Below are 15,743 nucleotides of genomic sequence, written 5' to 3' on the forward strand. Positions count from 1 at the left end.
ATTTAATATGAAAAGTACCCGAATGGTTTGCGCACATGGCCCCATCCACTTGATAAAGATGGAATTTAAAATTACAAGTCGAACAACCACAACCAACCTACTGTACTATCTTCCTTTTAACACTTGTCTGGACTGAGAACAGGATAAGGATCAGTTTGTGCTTTTCTATTAATCTTGATTGGATTTACTTTGTTAATGTTTTCTTTTATTTTGTTAGAATTTCTTGACAGAGTTTTGATTTGTTTCGTTAAAAATTTTCCATCTAATAATAATTAAGAAATGTGGGTATAAATTGGCTATTGGTTAAGTTCCTGTTTGATATTGTACTGGCTGCTTCGAAAAAAAAATCTTAATTATGGATTAAATATTGATGTTAGTGATAAATATTTAAAAATTCATGATTTTGACAGAATAATAAGGGCCATTAAAACATTTTCATTAAAAGACTACATTTACATTTGTAATTGGAAAGTTACAATTGCTACAACAATCTTAAGCATAGCTTAAGTTTAATGCCAATATTTAGCGTTTGATAGACATGTATATTTCCACAGTAAATCCGGATTATTGACTTGAGCGTCGGGAGGGTTTACGTCGGGAAAACCCCTGGCATGCTCTGATTGGTTTTGTGTGTGCAGGAACTAAAAGAGGAGAAGCTGCAAGCTTTCTCGTCTGGTACATCTAGAAGGAACAGGGCGAAATCATCTCCAATCAACCACAAATTCAATCGTTGAGGAGAAATCCTGGTCGTGCACAAGCAGACTCGAAATCCCGTATCAACAATAGACATATAAAATTAAAATTATGCTCAAGTTATGTTGGAACTACAAATATTTTGTACAAATTAATTTAACATAACAATAGTTCTTAAATAATTATCTTATTCCATCTTTAAACTAATTTATTTATTTTTCAATATGATTAGTAATTTTTTTGGACATTAATACAAATATTAATAGATATCATGCATCGACGATAAAACTAAACCCGTTAAAACATAAATATTTAAAAATTCATAATTTTGACAAAATAATAAGGACGGTTAAAACATAATAAGATCATCTAACTACGTTTATAAGTGCTTTCTAAATATTTTCATTTGTGATTGAAAAGTTACAATTGCTACAACAATTTTAAGCATAGCTTAAGTTTAATGCAATATTTAGCGTTTGATAGACATATAAAATTAAAATTATGCGCAAGTTATAACTTTTTTAAATTTGTGTAAATCTATAATTAATATAACTTTGTAAGTAGAGCGTTTAACAAAAAAATCTATAATTAATATGATTAGTACTTTTTTTTTTTAACATTCACTGGTCCATTGACACCAACTTTTCCAGCTTTTGTGCTTCTCGCTTGCAATTTCCACTTCATTTTCCTCGAGGCTCCCCTTTAGCTTTGTTGGACCTCTTCATCCGATTTGGCCTCTTCATTATCATTCTTTTTTGTGTTCTCTACACTCCTCAACAATTCACCGTTCCCTAAGGATTGCATTTTCCCTCCAATTCTCATTTCCCGGCGTGCTCTGACTGGTTTGGATATGACCCGGTTTGAGTAATCGGGTTTTGTTGGATTTGGTGTGTATCAGGAATTTTGGCTGCTGCATTATTGGTTTTTGATTGGAATTGTTCGCGATTGGCTTTCTCTCTCTCGTTCGGTTTTGCTTCACCCTTTCAGCTCGTGTAACTGCCCTCATCCATCCATGATTTGCATAATAAATCTTAATTATAGAATAAATATTGATGTTAGTGATAAATATTTACAAATTCATCATTTTGACAAAATAATAAGGGCGGTTAAAACATAATAAGATCATCTGACTACATTTACGAGCGCTTTCCAAATATTTTCGTTTGTGATTGGAAAGTTACAATTGCTACAACAATCTTAAGCATAGCTTAAGTTTAATGCAAATATTTAGCGTTTGATAGACATATAAAATTAAAATTATGCTCAAGTTATGTTGGAACTACAAATTTTTTGTACAAATTAATCTAACATAACAATAGTTCTTAAGTAATTATCTTATTCCAACTTTGAAATTATTTATTTATTTTTTAATATGATCCATAATATAATCTAAATTTAGGTGTTTCTGACCATAATAATTAAAATTATAATACATTTTTTATTATTTATCACTTTATACATACGTTGTTTTTAATTTATTTTCTACCTTACAAAACCTACGTGGCAGCAATTGCCTTAACTTTAACACGTGATGACTGTACGATACCTGTATATCAAAAAGGGTGTCCGAGGACTTAATGAAATTATTGAAGCAGCGCGATTTACAAGTCACATCGTTGGCGAGGTTCATCCGGCCATGCCCCACGTATGTACATATGTAACCAAAATTGGCTTTGCATTTAAATGACAAATCGATTAAAATAAGTTTATATTCATCATTTATCCTGCGGAAAGTTGACTCATTTGTTTATTATTAGTTCCTTTCCAGAAGTATTCTTAAATAAACAGCGACCCGCAAAGTCACCTTCAACCGTGGGAGCATCGACACAGAGAAATCAATCAACGCGGCCACCAACTGGGCTACCAAATCATCACTCGACAGGTAAAACCTCAAGAAACTTCAATTCCATTTTCGCAAAAGCTCTCAGAAATTTTCAAGAATATGCATCTGGGTAAGTAAAAAATCAACCCATTTTCTCTTTATGACTCAAAAAGAAGCTCCCCACTCCACTCATTGTTGATAAACTTGTGTTTCTTCAGACAGCGGACATGGCAAAGCCATCATCTCACACATCGCCGCTGCTTCTTTCGTCGGAGCCTTTGCCGCCGCCGCCAGCCATTACCGCCGGCAAAAGTACAAATACCACGTGGGAAATCAAGATATCATTCCGCTGCTAGACAGAACGGAATCTGGCCGAGTCGGAAATCTTGAGAGATTCTCCCATTATGTTGGTAGTTAATTAAAATTATTTATTTATTTACGATTTTTTAAAAAAAAGACGCTTGTCCTTTTGATCTTTTGATGTTTTCGGTACTTTTTTTTTTTTTGTTTCCTTTTTGTTTATTTGTTTATTTATTTGGGGTGATGCTGAGATGCAGCAAGGCAAATGGGATTTGACGATACAAATGAGTGTCCCCAGTTGTGCAAGTTAGCATATGAATATTTGAAGAAATCAAAAGGGTGTGAAGATAATATTTATGAATATTTTTCTAAAGAAGCTGAGCCTGAATCTCTGTATGTGAAGCTGGTAGAAGAGTTTGATAGATGCATCCTCAGTTACTTTACTTTTCACTGGAGCCATGCTTCTCTTATGATCAGTCAGGTAATCAAATTTCTGAAAAAAAAAAAAATAAAGAAAGAAATTAGATATCTTCTTGTTATTTATTAATTTATTGCTTAAATATATTTACTGACCTTTTCATTTCTTTCTGGGTTGTATGGCAGGTTCTGAGCGTTGAATCGGAGAAGAAAACAAAGCTGAAGGACTTCATCATGGCGGCGACAAGGTGACTTTTACTTTTTCCATTTTATTAGTAAAACTAATATAAATAGAACTTTTGTCACAAAAACATTAGTTATTTGGTTCTTGATTAGAGATTTTATTAAAAATTATAAAACTATTTATACAGATAAGTATTTTAAAGTTAAATAATGAAACGAGGTAGTGACACATATGAAAAAAAATATTTTAAATAATTTTAATTTTTTAAAAAGAATTCTACCATTTTTATTCTTAAAAATCTAAATTTTGAACTGGAAAAATAAAGATAAAATAATTTATTTCACCTTTAAAACCATTACTAAAATACAATCGGACAAAATAGAAATTACAACAAAAAAAACTTTTATATTAAATAAGCATTTTTGTACATTATATACCTCAATTATATTTTTGCAAAAATATTACCTGTATATTTTAGGTCGATTTTTCAAACCAAGACGTGGCCATGTATTTATAGGCCGCCGGCACCGACGCTATCGTACAATTTTTTTTTTTAACCATAATTTTTACCAACCTCCTTTTTCTACCACACAGGTTAATCCACTTTCAACGCTGCCTTGAATAATTAGGTAACGGACACCATTTTTTACCACTCCATTATCTATCTTGTTCACAATTTGGAACAAGATATAATACTATTGATACAATACAATGATACATGGTTTAGTGAGTCTATATATATATAATAAATTATAGTGAATGGTCCATTCTATCGGCTTTGATTTTGACCTTTGGATCGGAAGTCAAATTATTGCAAGTGGCTATTAAATAAGTAGAATTATTTAGGGTTTATTTAGTTAAATTAATATATTATGTATTCTATATTCAAAATTTCGCATTCACAAACAGCTTGATGGTTGAATTCTTATACTTGCAAGTTAGGCAATACATGTTCATAAATTAAAATGCATGCAACACCTTTTTGTTAGGAATTTTTAATTTCATCCAAGATCTATAAATAAAAATATCAAATAAATAATAAAATATATAAATAAAGAATAAAATTAATCGCACAACATAAGAGTTTACCTATAAAACTCCTATACTAGAGAAAATCAAGATTGCTTCGGGTTACAAGTGAAAATTATTACAATCATTCTAGTATTCAACAGAATTCTTTGTTAACAAGTGAATCCAACATCATTATATATAATTATTATTTTTTATAAGAGAAGTATTCATTTTTTTATATAAATTATTATTAATAGGAATCCTCCTTAATAAGAAAATTTTCTTATACAAATTATTCGTAATATTTTTAAATGAAATAAATGATAATTAGCTTGGTATCCTGTCCCTTTACATACATACTAAATTCAGTGATGATTCTTATTATATTCGTGATGTGCATTTACAATAACATATTGTTAAGATTTTATTACATATATATTTTTATTTAATAATCACTAATTACAACATTAAAAAAAAAACACAAGATAAGAAATCAATTCCAGTTTTGTTGGTTTTAGGTAATTTAGAAACTTTCACTTTTTTTATAAATAAATTTTAACATTTTACTATAAAATTAAAATCAGAGTGGTTAAATTTGGGAATACTAAACCCCAGATGAATTCTGATTTTCTGATACAATTATGGAATTTTTAGTTTTGCACAGCAACATGTTTAATTTGTGTAGCAAGGGCAAGCTCAGTAATGACCATCCACATTTAATTTGGGGTTATGGATAATGATGGCTGGAGTTAACTTGTTCTTGCTTCTATATCTCGATTCATTTTTAGTAATATCTATTTTGAATTTGTACTGGTTTGATAGGAAACAGAGATTTGAGAAGGTGACTAAAGATTTGAAGATGAAAAGGGTTTTCTCTACACTAGTGGAGGAGATGAAAGCGATACGACGTGAAGGCGAATCGCATTGTACGGACGTGATGGTGCCGGCAGCCCTTAGTGAAAGAAGTCCGGTGCTGCTACTCATGGGTGGTGGTATGGGAGCTGGAAAGAGCACTGTCCTCAAAAACATTATGAAAGAGTAACAATACCATCTCTCTCTCTCTCTCTACATGTACTATCACGAATTTCTCTGAACCAAAATAATAAAGAGGAAAACCAAAAGCTGGAAACTCTTAGATTGGATTCAAGATCAAATCATAAATTATGAATTTAAGATAGAATTTGAAATTTGTACTTTATTGAATGATAATATGCCAATTGTTGGAATAGTTAATTGTAACTTGCAAAAAAGCAAAGAGAAATTCTCCCTATCCATGATTTTTAAACTTTTAAGTAGGCCATTGTGTCTAAAGGCACAAATATTTATTCCCACATTCTTTGTCACTTCAAGCATTAGTGGTGGCTAGAGAATTTTGAAGAGGTGGTGGGGTAGATTCTGTTGACATGAATTAATCAAAAGTTAGAAAGTAGCATGCATGATTTAGACTTGTTTCAGTCTATCTAGTTTGATGGAAAACTCAGAATACTTAAAATTTTTATCAAAATTATTATTTAAATGTCATTTTTATTAAATACAATAATTTTTTTTTTCTTGACATGCAAAAATTTTATGTACATTACCCTTATTATTTACAAGGAAAGCGAAAACTACAAAGGTGAATATTGAATGGGAGAGGTGTGTGGAAATTTGACAGGTCCTTCTGGTCAGGAGCAGCAACAAATGCAGTGGTAGTGGAGGCAGATGCATTCAAAGAAACAGATGTTATTTACAGGGCCCTTAGCTCTAAAGGCCATCATGAAGACATGCTCCAAACAGCAGAACTGGTACATACTTAAAACCTGGGTTTTGTTCTAGTCTTCACATTTATCAATTGATTTGATAACAATTGGCCCTTGATTCAGGTGCATCAATCTTCTACCGATGCAGCATCATCACTCCTAGTGACAGCACTCAACGAAGGAAGAGATGTGATTATGGACGGCACCTTATCATGGGTGCCTTTCGTTGAGCAAACAATAGCCATGGCACGAAACGTTCATAAATCTCGCTACAGAATGGGGGTCGGCTACAAAGTAAACGAAGACGGCACCGTCACTGAGAATTACTGGGAACAGGTTAAAGAAGGCGAAGAAGATTATCAACAGAAGGAAAATGGACAAGTTTTTTCTAGAAAACCATACAGGATAGAGCTAGTTGGCGTTGTTTGTGACGCCTATCTGGCTGTTGTAAGAGGCATCAGGTATGCATATCAGTATCATAAGCAACGTTAATAACTTGACAAATCAAAACAAAGCTTACAGGGAAAAATGCTTTTTTGAACAGGAGAGCAATAATGGTGAAAAGGGCAGTCAGGGTGAATTCACAGTTGAAATCTCACAAGAGATTTGCCAATGCGTTTCGGAATTACTGTGAACTCGTCGACAATGCCAGGCTCTATTGCACCAACGCTGTAGGCGGGCCACCGAGGGTAAACAATTCAAGAATTGCACAAGTCATTTGATTTGTTAATTACTTATTTACAAATGGAATCGTTTTAATTGAATTCAACTGAATTGAAAATACAGCTGATAGCGTGGAAAGATGGAGACAGCAATTTGCTCGTTGATTCGGATGAAATCAAGTGTTTGACGAGAGTGGGAAGTTTAAACGCAGACGCAGATTCTGTATACGAACTTCACTCGGAGCCGAACCCGATATTCGAGCCCGGCTCAGTCTGGAACGATATCGTTTTGTGTCCTTCGAGGGCCGGCCTTCAACTGGAGTTAAGAACTTCAATCAAGAAAATCGAGAATTATTGAGATTGTGGTTTTTTTTTAAAAAAAAATTTTCTCTGATTTGAATCGAGATAACTTTTCGGAGTGATTCACTTCTAGTTGGTAACTGTAAATTTCAAAAGAATTATTTTAACATGATCAGAATCAGACTTTTGATTAAACTAAAATTTTCTGTCCACAACTGTTCAAACAGAATCACAAATCCAAATCAAAGACAAACCTAAAATCATCCCCAAATTTACAAACTCTAAACCCTAAATCAAACAGAGCCATGCATTCGATTCATTTCTTTCCCTTCTTGGCCGAAGCCTTCTTAACCGGCGACCTTATGCTCTTCAGCTTCTTCACTTTGGCCGCAGCCACCGCCTTCTTCGCAGGAGACTTGATCGACTTCACCGCCGCTTCTTTTGCTTTTGGCTTGGACTTCGTCTTCGTCTGCTTAGCCGCAGCGTCAGTGGAGCTAGCTTTAGGCTTCTTCGCGGCGGTGGCGGCAGAGGAAGGTTTCGGCTTCTTGGCGGCAGTGGCGGCTGTAGAGGAAGGCTTCGGCTTCTTAGCGGCAGCGGCAGCGGCAGCAGTAGAAGAGGACGATTTAGGAGGGAGCTTGAAGGAGTTCTTGACTTTGACCAGCTTTCCGTTGGCAACAAGCTTCTTCAATTGAACGAGCAACAGTTTCTTGAAATTGTTAGGGAGATTAGCCTTCTGTTTCTCCTCGATAAACTTCGCGATCGCAAATTGACTCGAGCCGGTCCTCTCCTTCAACGCAGTTATCGCTTCGTTTATCATCTACGATTCCAAAATCACACACGTCAGAAACAGATCAGACGGCGGACAAACCAACAATCAATCAAACTGAAAACGAAATGAAAAATTACCTCAGAGTAAGGAGGGTGGGCCCTCGGTTTCTTCGTTGCCGCTGAGGCTGCATTCTTTGATTTTCCTTCCTTAGGAGTCTTCGCGGCCACGGGAGCCATTGCAGGATGAGCAGAGATCAAAGAATTTTTTTATTAATATTTTGAATGGCGATGGGAGGGAAGCAATGTCTGTTGACGGTTAGTTATAGGTTGAAAGAAGCGATTTGATTGGTGAAAATGGGAGTCACGCGGATCGTAATCGTGGTAGCGTTTGGTTGAATGTGGGCCGTCTGAATGGGTGTTATGGACGGTGGAGATGAATTGAGAATAAATGTTGCCGTTTGTTGAATTTGTGTTTTGGAACTTTCTTTTTGGTCAAATAAATTGTGTTTTTAAACTTGAGTTCGAATGAATGAAATTTTTTAAGCGGTCAACAGATTTTGACGAGATTTCGTTGGTGCTGAAGGTTGTGAGTTGATGTTTCTAACGAGTATAATATTTGCTTGATGGGTAAATGTCTCAGAATTTTATTCTTAGAGAGTATAATATAAGATTTGAAATTAGTTTCATTATGTCTGCTTATTAAATTAAAGTTTAAGAATAAAAGAATCTACAAAAATAAAAGAAATAAAAGTATAATATAAGATTTGGATAGAGTAAAAGCCTCCGAATCGACAAAAATAAAAGAATCTACCTTCAGACATAGAGTAAGAAGAGATCGACCTTCACATATGAAGTGGAAGGAAATAAAATGATAAAAAAATAAAAACAAAAAATCTTAAAGTACAGTGTTGCCATAAAAAAGAGCTCTGAAGAGCTCCCTTCCAGCACCGTTAAAAGGGGACAGTTGATCTTTGTTTGAAGGGAGGGATGGAGGGGTAGAGAGAGAAAGGAAACAAAATGTTAACAAGCTTTAAGAACGCATAATTTTTTTTTTTTTTGATGACATGAGACTATTGTTCAAATTATAACTCATATTATATGAGAGTATAACTGATATGTACAATCATATATATATATATATATATATATACTGAGATTTGTTGACATCAATACTGATATGACACCGCTCAGATTTTTCACCATCTCAAATATTCGAGAGACGTCAACTCCCAACATGTGAGAAAAACTGCCTTCACTCAAGCTATGGGGCTCCAAGAAAGAACATTTAAATTAAACTCCTACAATGCGTCTGCGGAGTCTCGAACCACTTCCCTCACATTTGTGAGGGAGTGGTTCTAACCACTTGAGCTAAGCCTAAGTGGTTTTAAGAACGCATAACTTGACAGAGCAGATTTGTGCTTTTTTTTTTCTTCAATTTGTTATTATTTATTTACATATTATAATATGAGTACTATTGAATATATACACACACACATTTATAACATGGGGATCTCCCAACTATTAGCTTGAAAATCTATGACTAATAAGAGTGAAATTTCTATCATCATATTGGCGTTATGTCTACTCTTCTTTGGTTGTATGGTTCTTACTTTATCCAACTTTAAGAGCGAAGGATCAATTTTATATTGGCAGTAAAATGTGGGTGTATTTCTCCACTATTTGCAGTAGTTCCCTCTAATTTTGACATTGATTTTTTTAATTATACTAGTCGATCAAGACTAATCCTCACAGTTTTTTAATTGAATATTAATAGGTCTGTATGGAATATTTTTTTTAAAAAAAAATTGAAGTTGCACCAATGAAACGCTACCCTTGAGGCAATGGCGGTTTTGGGCTAAAAGTTAAAGCTGTATTTGGTAATATATTTTAAATCAGGCTTTTGCATTTGTTTGATAATATCGATATGATTAGTGCTTATAGTGAATTTGAAAATGAGTTTAAAAAGTATTTAAAAATTATTAAATAAAAATATGTTTGTTTCTTTATTTAAAAATTAACGAGTATTAAACGATAGTGAAAAAATAATATTATGTAATTCTAATGGACCCACCAGCAGTTATATTTATACATAAAATTGAAGAAATAAATGAAAGACAAAGGTAAAAGAACATTAATAATACTGATAGATCCACAAGAATGGGATTAAAATCCTCTTTTGATATGAACTTTTCTTGAACATAACTTCACATATTGATTAGTAATTAATAAATTAAAAAAATAATGAGGTTAAATTTTATCTATACAGTAGTATTAAATTGCACATGGTAATAAAATTATTAAAATATCAGATCAGAAAAGAATTTTAATAGAAATATATATTTGATTATATCATGGAAGTAGTAGTGGGTTTCTTAAAAAAAAAGTGAAGAACAAATATTTTATGTTTTCACATTTTTTCCTTTTTTTTTTTTTTTTGGTTAACATTCTAAAACGAGTATGATTTGTTTCACTAAAAATGAAAAATGTCATTGTCACTAAAGTCCTTCCAAACACTTTTTTTTTCATTTTCTATTCTTATAAAATGAAAAATGAGTGATGAAAAAAAGTCAAATATCAAGCGGCTCCAAGTTGTTGACGATGTGGATAGAATGGCTTGGATGGCATCTCCGTTCTGATTACAATTCATTTCTAAATAAATGGACTGGTTTTTGGGTGTTTTGAGAAATTTGTAGGGTGCATTGCAGCTCGCTTCACTCTTGTGACTATACTTGGCTTGGGCTAAAATTTCTTTCTTTACAACCTGGAGTTGCATTTGAATGCATCTTACACCTATTCTCGTGCAATAAAATGATTGTACCTAGGGTTGGCAATGGGACGAAATGAGATGAGATTTACCAATCCCAGTCCCATCCTGTATATGTAAATGAGATGAAAAAATGTCATAATCCCGTCCTTATATTTTTTTTGGGACAAAAATATGTCCCAATCCCGTCCCAAAAGAGATGGGATCCTGCGGGATCCCATCCCAATTGGAAAATTTTTCATTCTTAATCGGTAATGAGACGGGATGGGATGGAATTTGTCAATTCCACTCCCGTCCCGCATATGTAATTGGGATAAAAAAATGTCTCAATCCCGTCCCAAATGGGATGGGATCCTGCAGGATCCCATCCCATCGGGAAAAATTGACATTCCTAATTGTACCTTATTAAAAAAAAGGGTGTATTCAGAGTAGAAGTGCAACTCTGTTTGGCACCAGTTGTGCGCAAGTGAAACTGATATGCTAATCAAATCCTCCTTAGCTCGGTGGTCACCCAATTTTTTCTTTTCTTTTTTTACACATATAAGTACGGGTTTAAATCCACGTGTGCATATGTGGGAAAGAGTTTCTTTTAAGTTAGCCTCATTCAAAGTATATAAAAGAAAATTATGAATTTTCTCATTAGAAATGCTTGTAATTCCCAATTAGAGATTATCTAATTCTAGCCCATTTAATTTTTAAAATAAGACAAAAAGATACTTAATCGCTATTCAATAATAATCTCTAAGTTATATGTATCTAATGTGCTTTTTAAAAAGATTTTTATTGCTTTGGATGATATTGGACAAAGGAAGTGTGAATGTGCTTGCAATACCAAGGTGACCATTCATCATATAAAAGAATGTCAAATAAAGTAAACTATACATGAACTCTTTAAATTACATAAGATTTTATGAAAACTTAATAGATCCGTTATTGATATTGATATTTATATTTATATCCTCTTTTCAGTTAATCTCCTTTATGTATATGTACACCTTTGATTATATGAGATTAAATCTGTTCAATATCTTATCATATTGACATCACTAAATTACCATTAACTGTTTTGTTAATGTTGTCTGTCTTTACTAAATAAGCAGTAATTTTAAAAATCGTGCCTACTATCTATTTTTTCTTTAATTTGTTACATAATGTAGGTTCTGAATGTTTTATTTCTATTTTCTAGATTATTTTTTATCCGATCATAGAATTTTAGGAGGCAAGTGGACTGGTGTGAGCCATCTAGAAACGAGGCACCTACAGGACACAATAACACAATACTTCTAATATCACTACCGTGTGCAAGGTTTCTTCCACATGCGGGATCAATTTATAATAAAAGAATATTACAGGTCCTTATTTGCAAACAGCTTACAATTCCAATCTAGGGCTGCAACTTAAAGCAACTATATAAAATCGCATCTTATAAACCCCTTCTCTTCTTCACCTTGGAAAAAAAACCCTAGCGGCATCAGATCCAGCGGGAGCCTCTCTTCACACTCGCAGTTGTTTATCTCACCAGTCCCAGCTCTAACCATGGTAACTCTCCCTCCCGCACTCTTTAACTCTTCCGTTTTTCTTATAGAAATTGACGTCGTCTTAACGGCGTGTTTTTTTGTGGATGTTAACAGGCGGATGGCGATGCTGATGTTGCGGTGGCGGCGGCGGCAGGACTGCCGAAGAAGAGAACGTTCAAGAAGTTCAGTTTCAGAGGCGTGGATTTGGACGCTCTTCTTGATATGTCCAATGATGAGCTCGTCAAGCTCTTCAGTGCACGTGCGCGCAGAAGGTATAATGTCCTTATGACTCATTTCTGTTTGCGTGTACATGTATTCTCGATCAAATGAGTCTTAATATTTTTATTATTATTTTATGTTGTTGGTTAGGTTTCAGAGGGGTTTAAAGAGGAAGCCCATGGCTTTGATCAAGAAGCTTCGCAAGGCGGTAATAATTTCTTGAATCTCTGATAATTGTTGTTTTTCTATTGTGTTTGGATCTGGTTGCTAATTTCGATTAATGCGAAGATGCAAATAGTGACTATTTGAAATTGGTATATTACCATTATTTGCTTGCGAATTTTTATTCTATGTTTAATTCAATTGAATGCTCATTCTACTGTAGTAGATTGGGGTCAATTGGGAACTGGTAGCTGCATGCTGAGAGTGATGGTAATTGTTCAAGATATCATTTAGCTGTCTTCAGTTAATTGTTTTGTGGCGCCAGTGAATAAAACTTACAATGCTAGATTATATTCAGTTAATTGATGTATACTAGTTTTTAGTTTGAACTGTGTGGGTGATTTACATTTTATCTAATTGATGAGTCCATTTGTGATTTTCAATTTCAATGAGAGTGTGTTCACTGTGGAGTGAACATTAATTGTTCCGCATGTGAACAGTAGGGTGTTAGTCTCAGTATTTGGAGTTCTGGACTGTGTGGGTGATTTACATTTTATCTAATTGATGAGTCCATTTGTGATTTTCAATTTCAATGAGAGTGTGTTCACTGTGGAGTGAACATTAATTGTTCCACATGTGAACAGTAGGGTGTTAGTCTCAGTATTTGGAGTTCTGGACATGGCAGAATGGTTGGAGGGCAAAGATTTTTCTAATTCTATGCTTGTCTTAGGTGATAAGAGGTTTCACTGTGTAAAGGATATTTAAGATGAGTGCTGAAACTTCTTATTATTTTGTTTATGGAAAGGTAGTTCTGGATGTAAAGAAAATTTTCATTAAATAATAGGATATCAGACTGAGGTTTTGCACATTTACATGGATACCATATAATGTCACTACTTGAATACAAACTGCAATCTGATGTCTATTGAATTAAACTTGTATCTGCACAGAATGATTGAGTCAATGTAGGCAAAGAATCAGTAGTTTTACATTGTCAATTTAGATTATTTTAATTATATAGACTTGTGTTCGGTTTTGTAGAAGCAATATGTTCCGTAATCTTCCTCCATGTGCTTTGGTATCTAGTGTAGTTTTTTTTTCTTGGGTTTTTATTTCCTTGGGGAACAATTTTTTTTTTTCAAATTTGTTTTAGACTTTTTTCTTCTAGATTTTCTAATGTTTCTAAGCAGGTCCGATATAGAGATTATAGGTCTCTTGAATGTTTATTTCCAATTGGCTTATTTCAGTTCTGACAAAGAATTTATTTTAAATGTTTTGGATCAGAAAAGGGAGGCTCCACCTGGTGAGAAGCCCGAACCAGTTCGCACCCATTTGCGAAACATGATCATTGTTCCTGAAATGATTGGAAGCATTATTGGAGTGTACAATGGCAAGACCTTTAATCAGGTTGAAATCAAGCCGGAAATGATTGGGCATTACCTGGCTGAGTTCTCTATCTCATACAAGCCTGTGAAGCATGGTAGACCTGGTATTGGTGCTACCCATTCCTCAAGGTTCATTCCTCTTAAGTGAGATGTATGCTGGATATCTGGATATTTAGCTTATTGTTATTTTCAGAAAACATCGAAGTTGATCAAATTTTTTGTGGTTACTTTTTTTTTTTTTGTTGTTGGACTAAATACTAGCGTTTCAGTTGTTAATCTAGATAATGGAACTAATGTGTAGTTTAAAGAGGTGTTATGTGGCTTGGATATGAGTTTATTTTTATGTCAGTCAAAAGCTGTTGTGTTTGTTTCCTTACCGCACTGCCTATTATTTCAAATTTTGATTAGCTTAGAATGTCATATCTACTTTTTGTCTATTGGCGTGTAATATTGCATCCTGAGTGGAGAGTTGATAACGCAGTTATTAATATCAGTTTCATTAATGACATAGCTAGTTAGTTCTGGCAAAATCAGGCGAAATCATGGGAATCAGTAGCTGGTTATTTTCTTATGTTGGACCCACCTGACTGGGATTTGAATGTGGTGAATCCAACCCCAATTCTTACAACCTGGGTGGACCACATAGTTGGTCTGTATGTTCAATCTTTTACCACAGGTCCACAGCCATGTTAACTGAAAGTTATGATGATAACAAGAAATATATGGTTTTGGAGAAGAAATGAAGCAATTTGGAAATGTGAGTTGCTTGAATTAACCCAGAGTGACGATTCCCATTATGAGGTAAGAAGCTCTCTGGGAGGTTGGTTATTTGTTTCACATGTTTGTAGTAATGTTGTCATCGTACAAATTAGTTTGAAATGTTATACGTCCGTGGGTTCACTCTTGGTTTAGTGACTACACTTTGGCAAACTATACTTTGACTGCGCAATTGCTAAGCTATAGATCATCATTCGACTGACTACTTTCACTTGGCGACTTTTGTTTAAACTTTGGAAGCCCCAAAAAGCACAGTTCCTCTTTAGCGCTCTCTCATCTTATTTTCTTTGCAATTCCTTAATAAAAGAAGATTAAATGATAAGAATTGCGCTGTGTGTTTTGGACCCTCTTCATTAATCACTTTTTGGCTTTGCCAAAGACCACCCACCGTAAGTTGCCACTCTTTATTTATTATTATTGTTGTTGTTGTTATTATGATGATGATGATGAAACTAATTGCCACGGGTGTAATGGCCTTAAGGTTGTGTATGGTTGGAAAGAGACGGTGGAGGAGAGGAAATTAATTTGATTTTTTTTTTTATTGTTTGATTTGACATAACATATAAATTTAATTAATATTAAAATTTAATATTCATTATAATATAGAGTTTGAATTTTTGCACAAAAGTGTGAAGAATTCAAAATTCCCTTGTGTTGGAAACTATCTAACTTGTTCCTTGAAAATTCTAACTTGTTTAATGTAATCAAATGACTATCATTGAAAATTCTATTTTATCAATTTACCATCATAGATAATTTTTATTAATTAAATTTAAATAATGATTAAACAAGTTTATAAAATAAAATTATTTAATTAATTAATTTGAAAACATAGAAATATTAATTTGACAATTGCCGGACGTTGGAACGTTGCTGTCGCTACCTTTGTCACTAGCTTGTGCCATCTCACCGCCAATACCATTCAACTCGCCGGCTAACAATCAACGTTACTATGTTGTCATTAAGATTAAAAAAAAAAAAATGGTTGTATGTTGTTCAAATCTGGTTCAAAATGTTTATAAA

The 15,743-nt window shown here is 33.7% G+C and overlaps 3 protein-coding genes and 1 long non-coding RNA gene across 5 annotated transcripts; 2 read left to right on the forward strand and 2 right to left on the reverse strand.

Moving 5' to 3' along the window:
• Positions 1-2,351: 2,351 nt before the first annotated feature.
• On the reverse strand, positions 2,352-3,941 carry LOC127902118 (uncharacterized). Its single transcript, XR_008054635.1, has 2 exons — positions 3,389-3,941; positions 2,352-3,308 (listed from the first exon to the last, which is right to left on the reverse strand). It is a non-coding gene; the product is annotated as an uncharacterized LOC127902118 (long non-coding RNA).
• On the forward strand, positions 2,401-7,254 carry LOC102618188 (calmodulin calcium-dependent NAD kinase). Of its 2 annotated transcripts, XM_006489458.4 has the most exons (9): positions 2,401-2,645; positions 2,734-2,925; positions 3,073-3,296; positions 3,419-3,480; positions 5,250-5,465; positions 6,082-6,211; positions 6,290-6,627; positions 6,711-6,855; positions 6,953-7,254. In XM_006489458.4, the coding sequence occupies exons 1-9, from the start codon at positions 2,636-2,638 to the stop codon at positions 7,184-7,186; spliced, it is 1,551 nt and encodes a 516-aa protein (XP_006489521.2). In that variant the 5' UTR covers positions 2,401-2,635; the 3' UTR covers positions 7,187-7,254. The 2 variants fall into 2 exon arrangements, with proteins under 2 accessions (XP_006489521.2, XP_006489522.2); XM_006489459.4 differs by lacking the exon at positions 2,401-2,645 and having other exon boundaries at positions 2,773-2,921.
• A 43-nt stretch (positions 7,255-7,297) lies between these two features.
• LOC102618662 (histone H1-like) lies at positions 7,298-8,363 on the reverse strand. Its single transcript, XM_006489460.4, has 2 exons — positions 8,035-8,363; positions 7,298-7,945 (listed from the first exon to the last, which is right to left on the reverse strand). Exons 1-2 carry the CDS (start codon positions 8,131-8,133, stop codon positions 7,445-7,447), a joined length of 600 nt encoding a protein of 199 aa, XP_006489523.2. The 5' UTR covers positions 8,134-8,363; the 3' UTR covers positions 7,298-7,444.
• Positions 8,364-12,031: 3,668 nt separating this feature from the next.
• On the forward strand, positions 12,032-14,319 carry LOC102617909 (40S ribosomal protein S15-4). The gene is made up of 4 exons (XM_006489457.3): positions 12,032-12,199; positions 12,292-12,449; positions 12,547-12,604; positions 13,843-14,319. Exons 1-4 carry the CDS (start codon positions 12,197-12,199, stop codon positions 14,089-14,091), a joined length of 468 nt encoding a protein of 155 aa, XP_006489520.1. The 5' UTR covers positions 12,032-12,196; the 3' UTR covers positions 14,092-14,319.
• Positions 14,320-15,743: the final 1,424 nt, after the last annotated feature.

This window comes from Citrus sinensis, chromosome 1, assembly GCF_022201045.2.
Source record: "Citrus sinensis cultivar Valencia sweet orange chromosome 1, DVS_A1.0, whole genome shotgun sequence".
In the NCBI taxonomy this organism is placed as follows: Eukaryota; Viridiplantae; Streptophyta; class Magnoliopsida; order Sapindales; family Rutaceae; genus Citrus; species Citrus sinensis.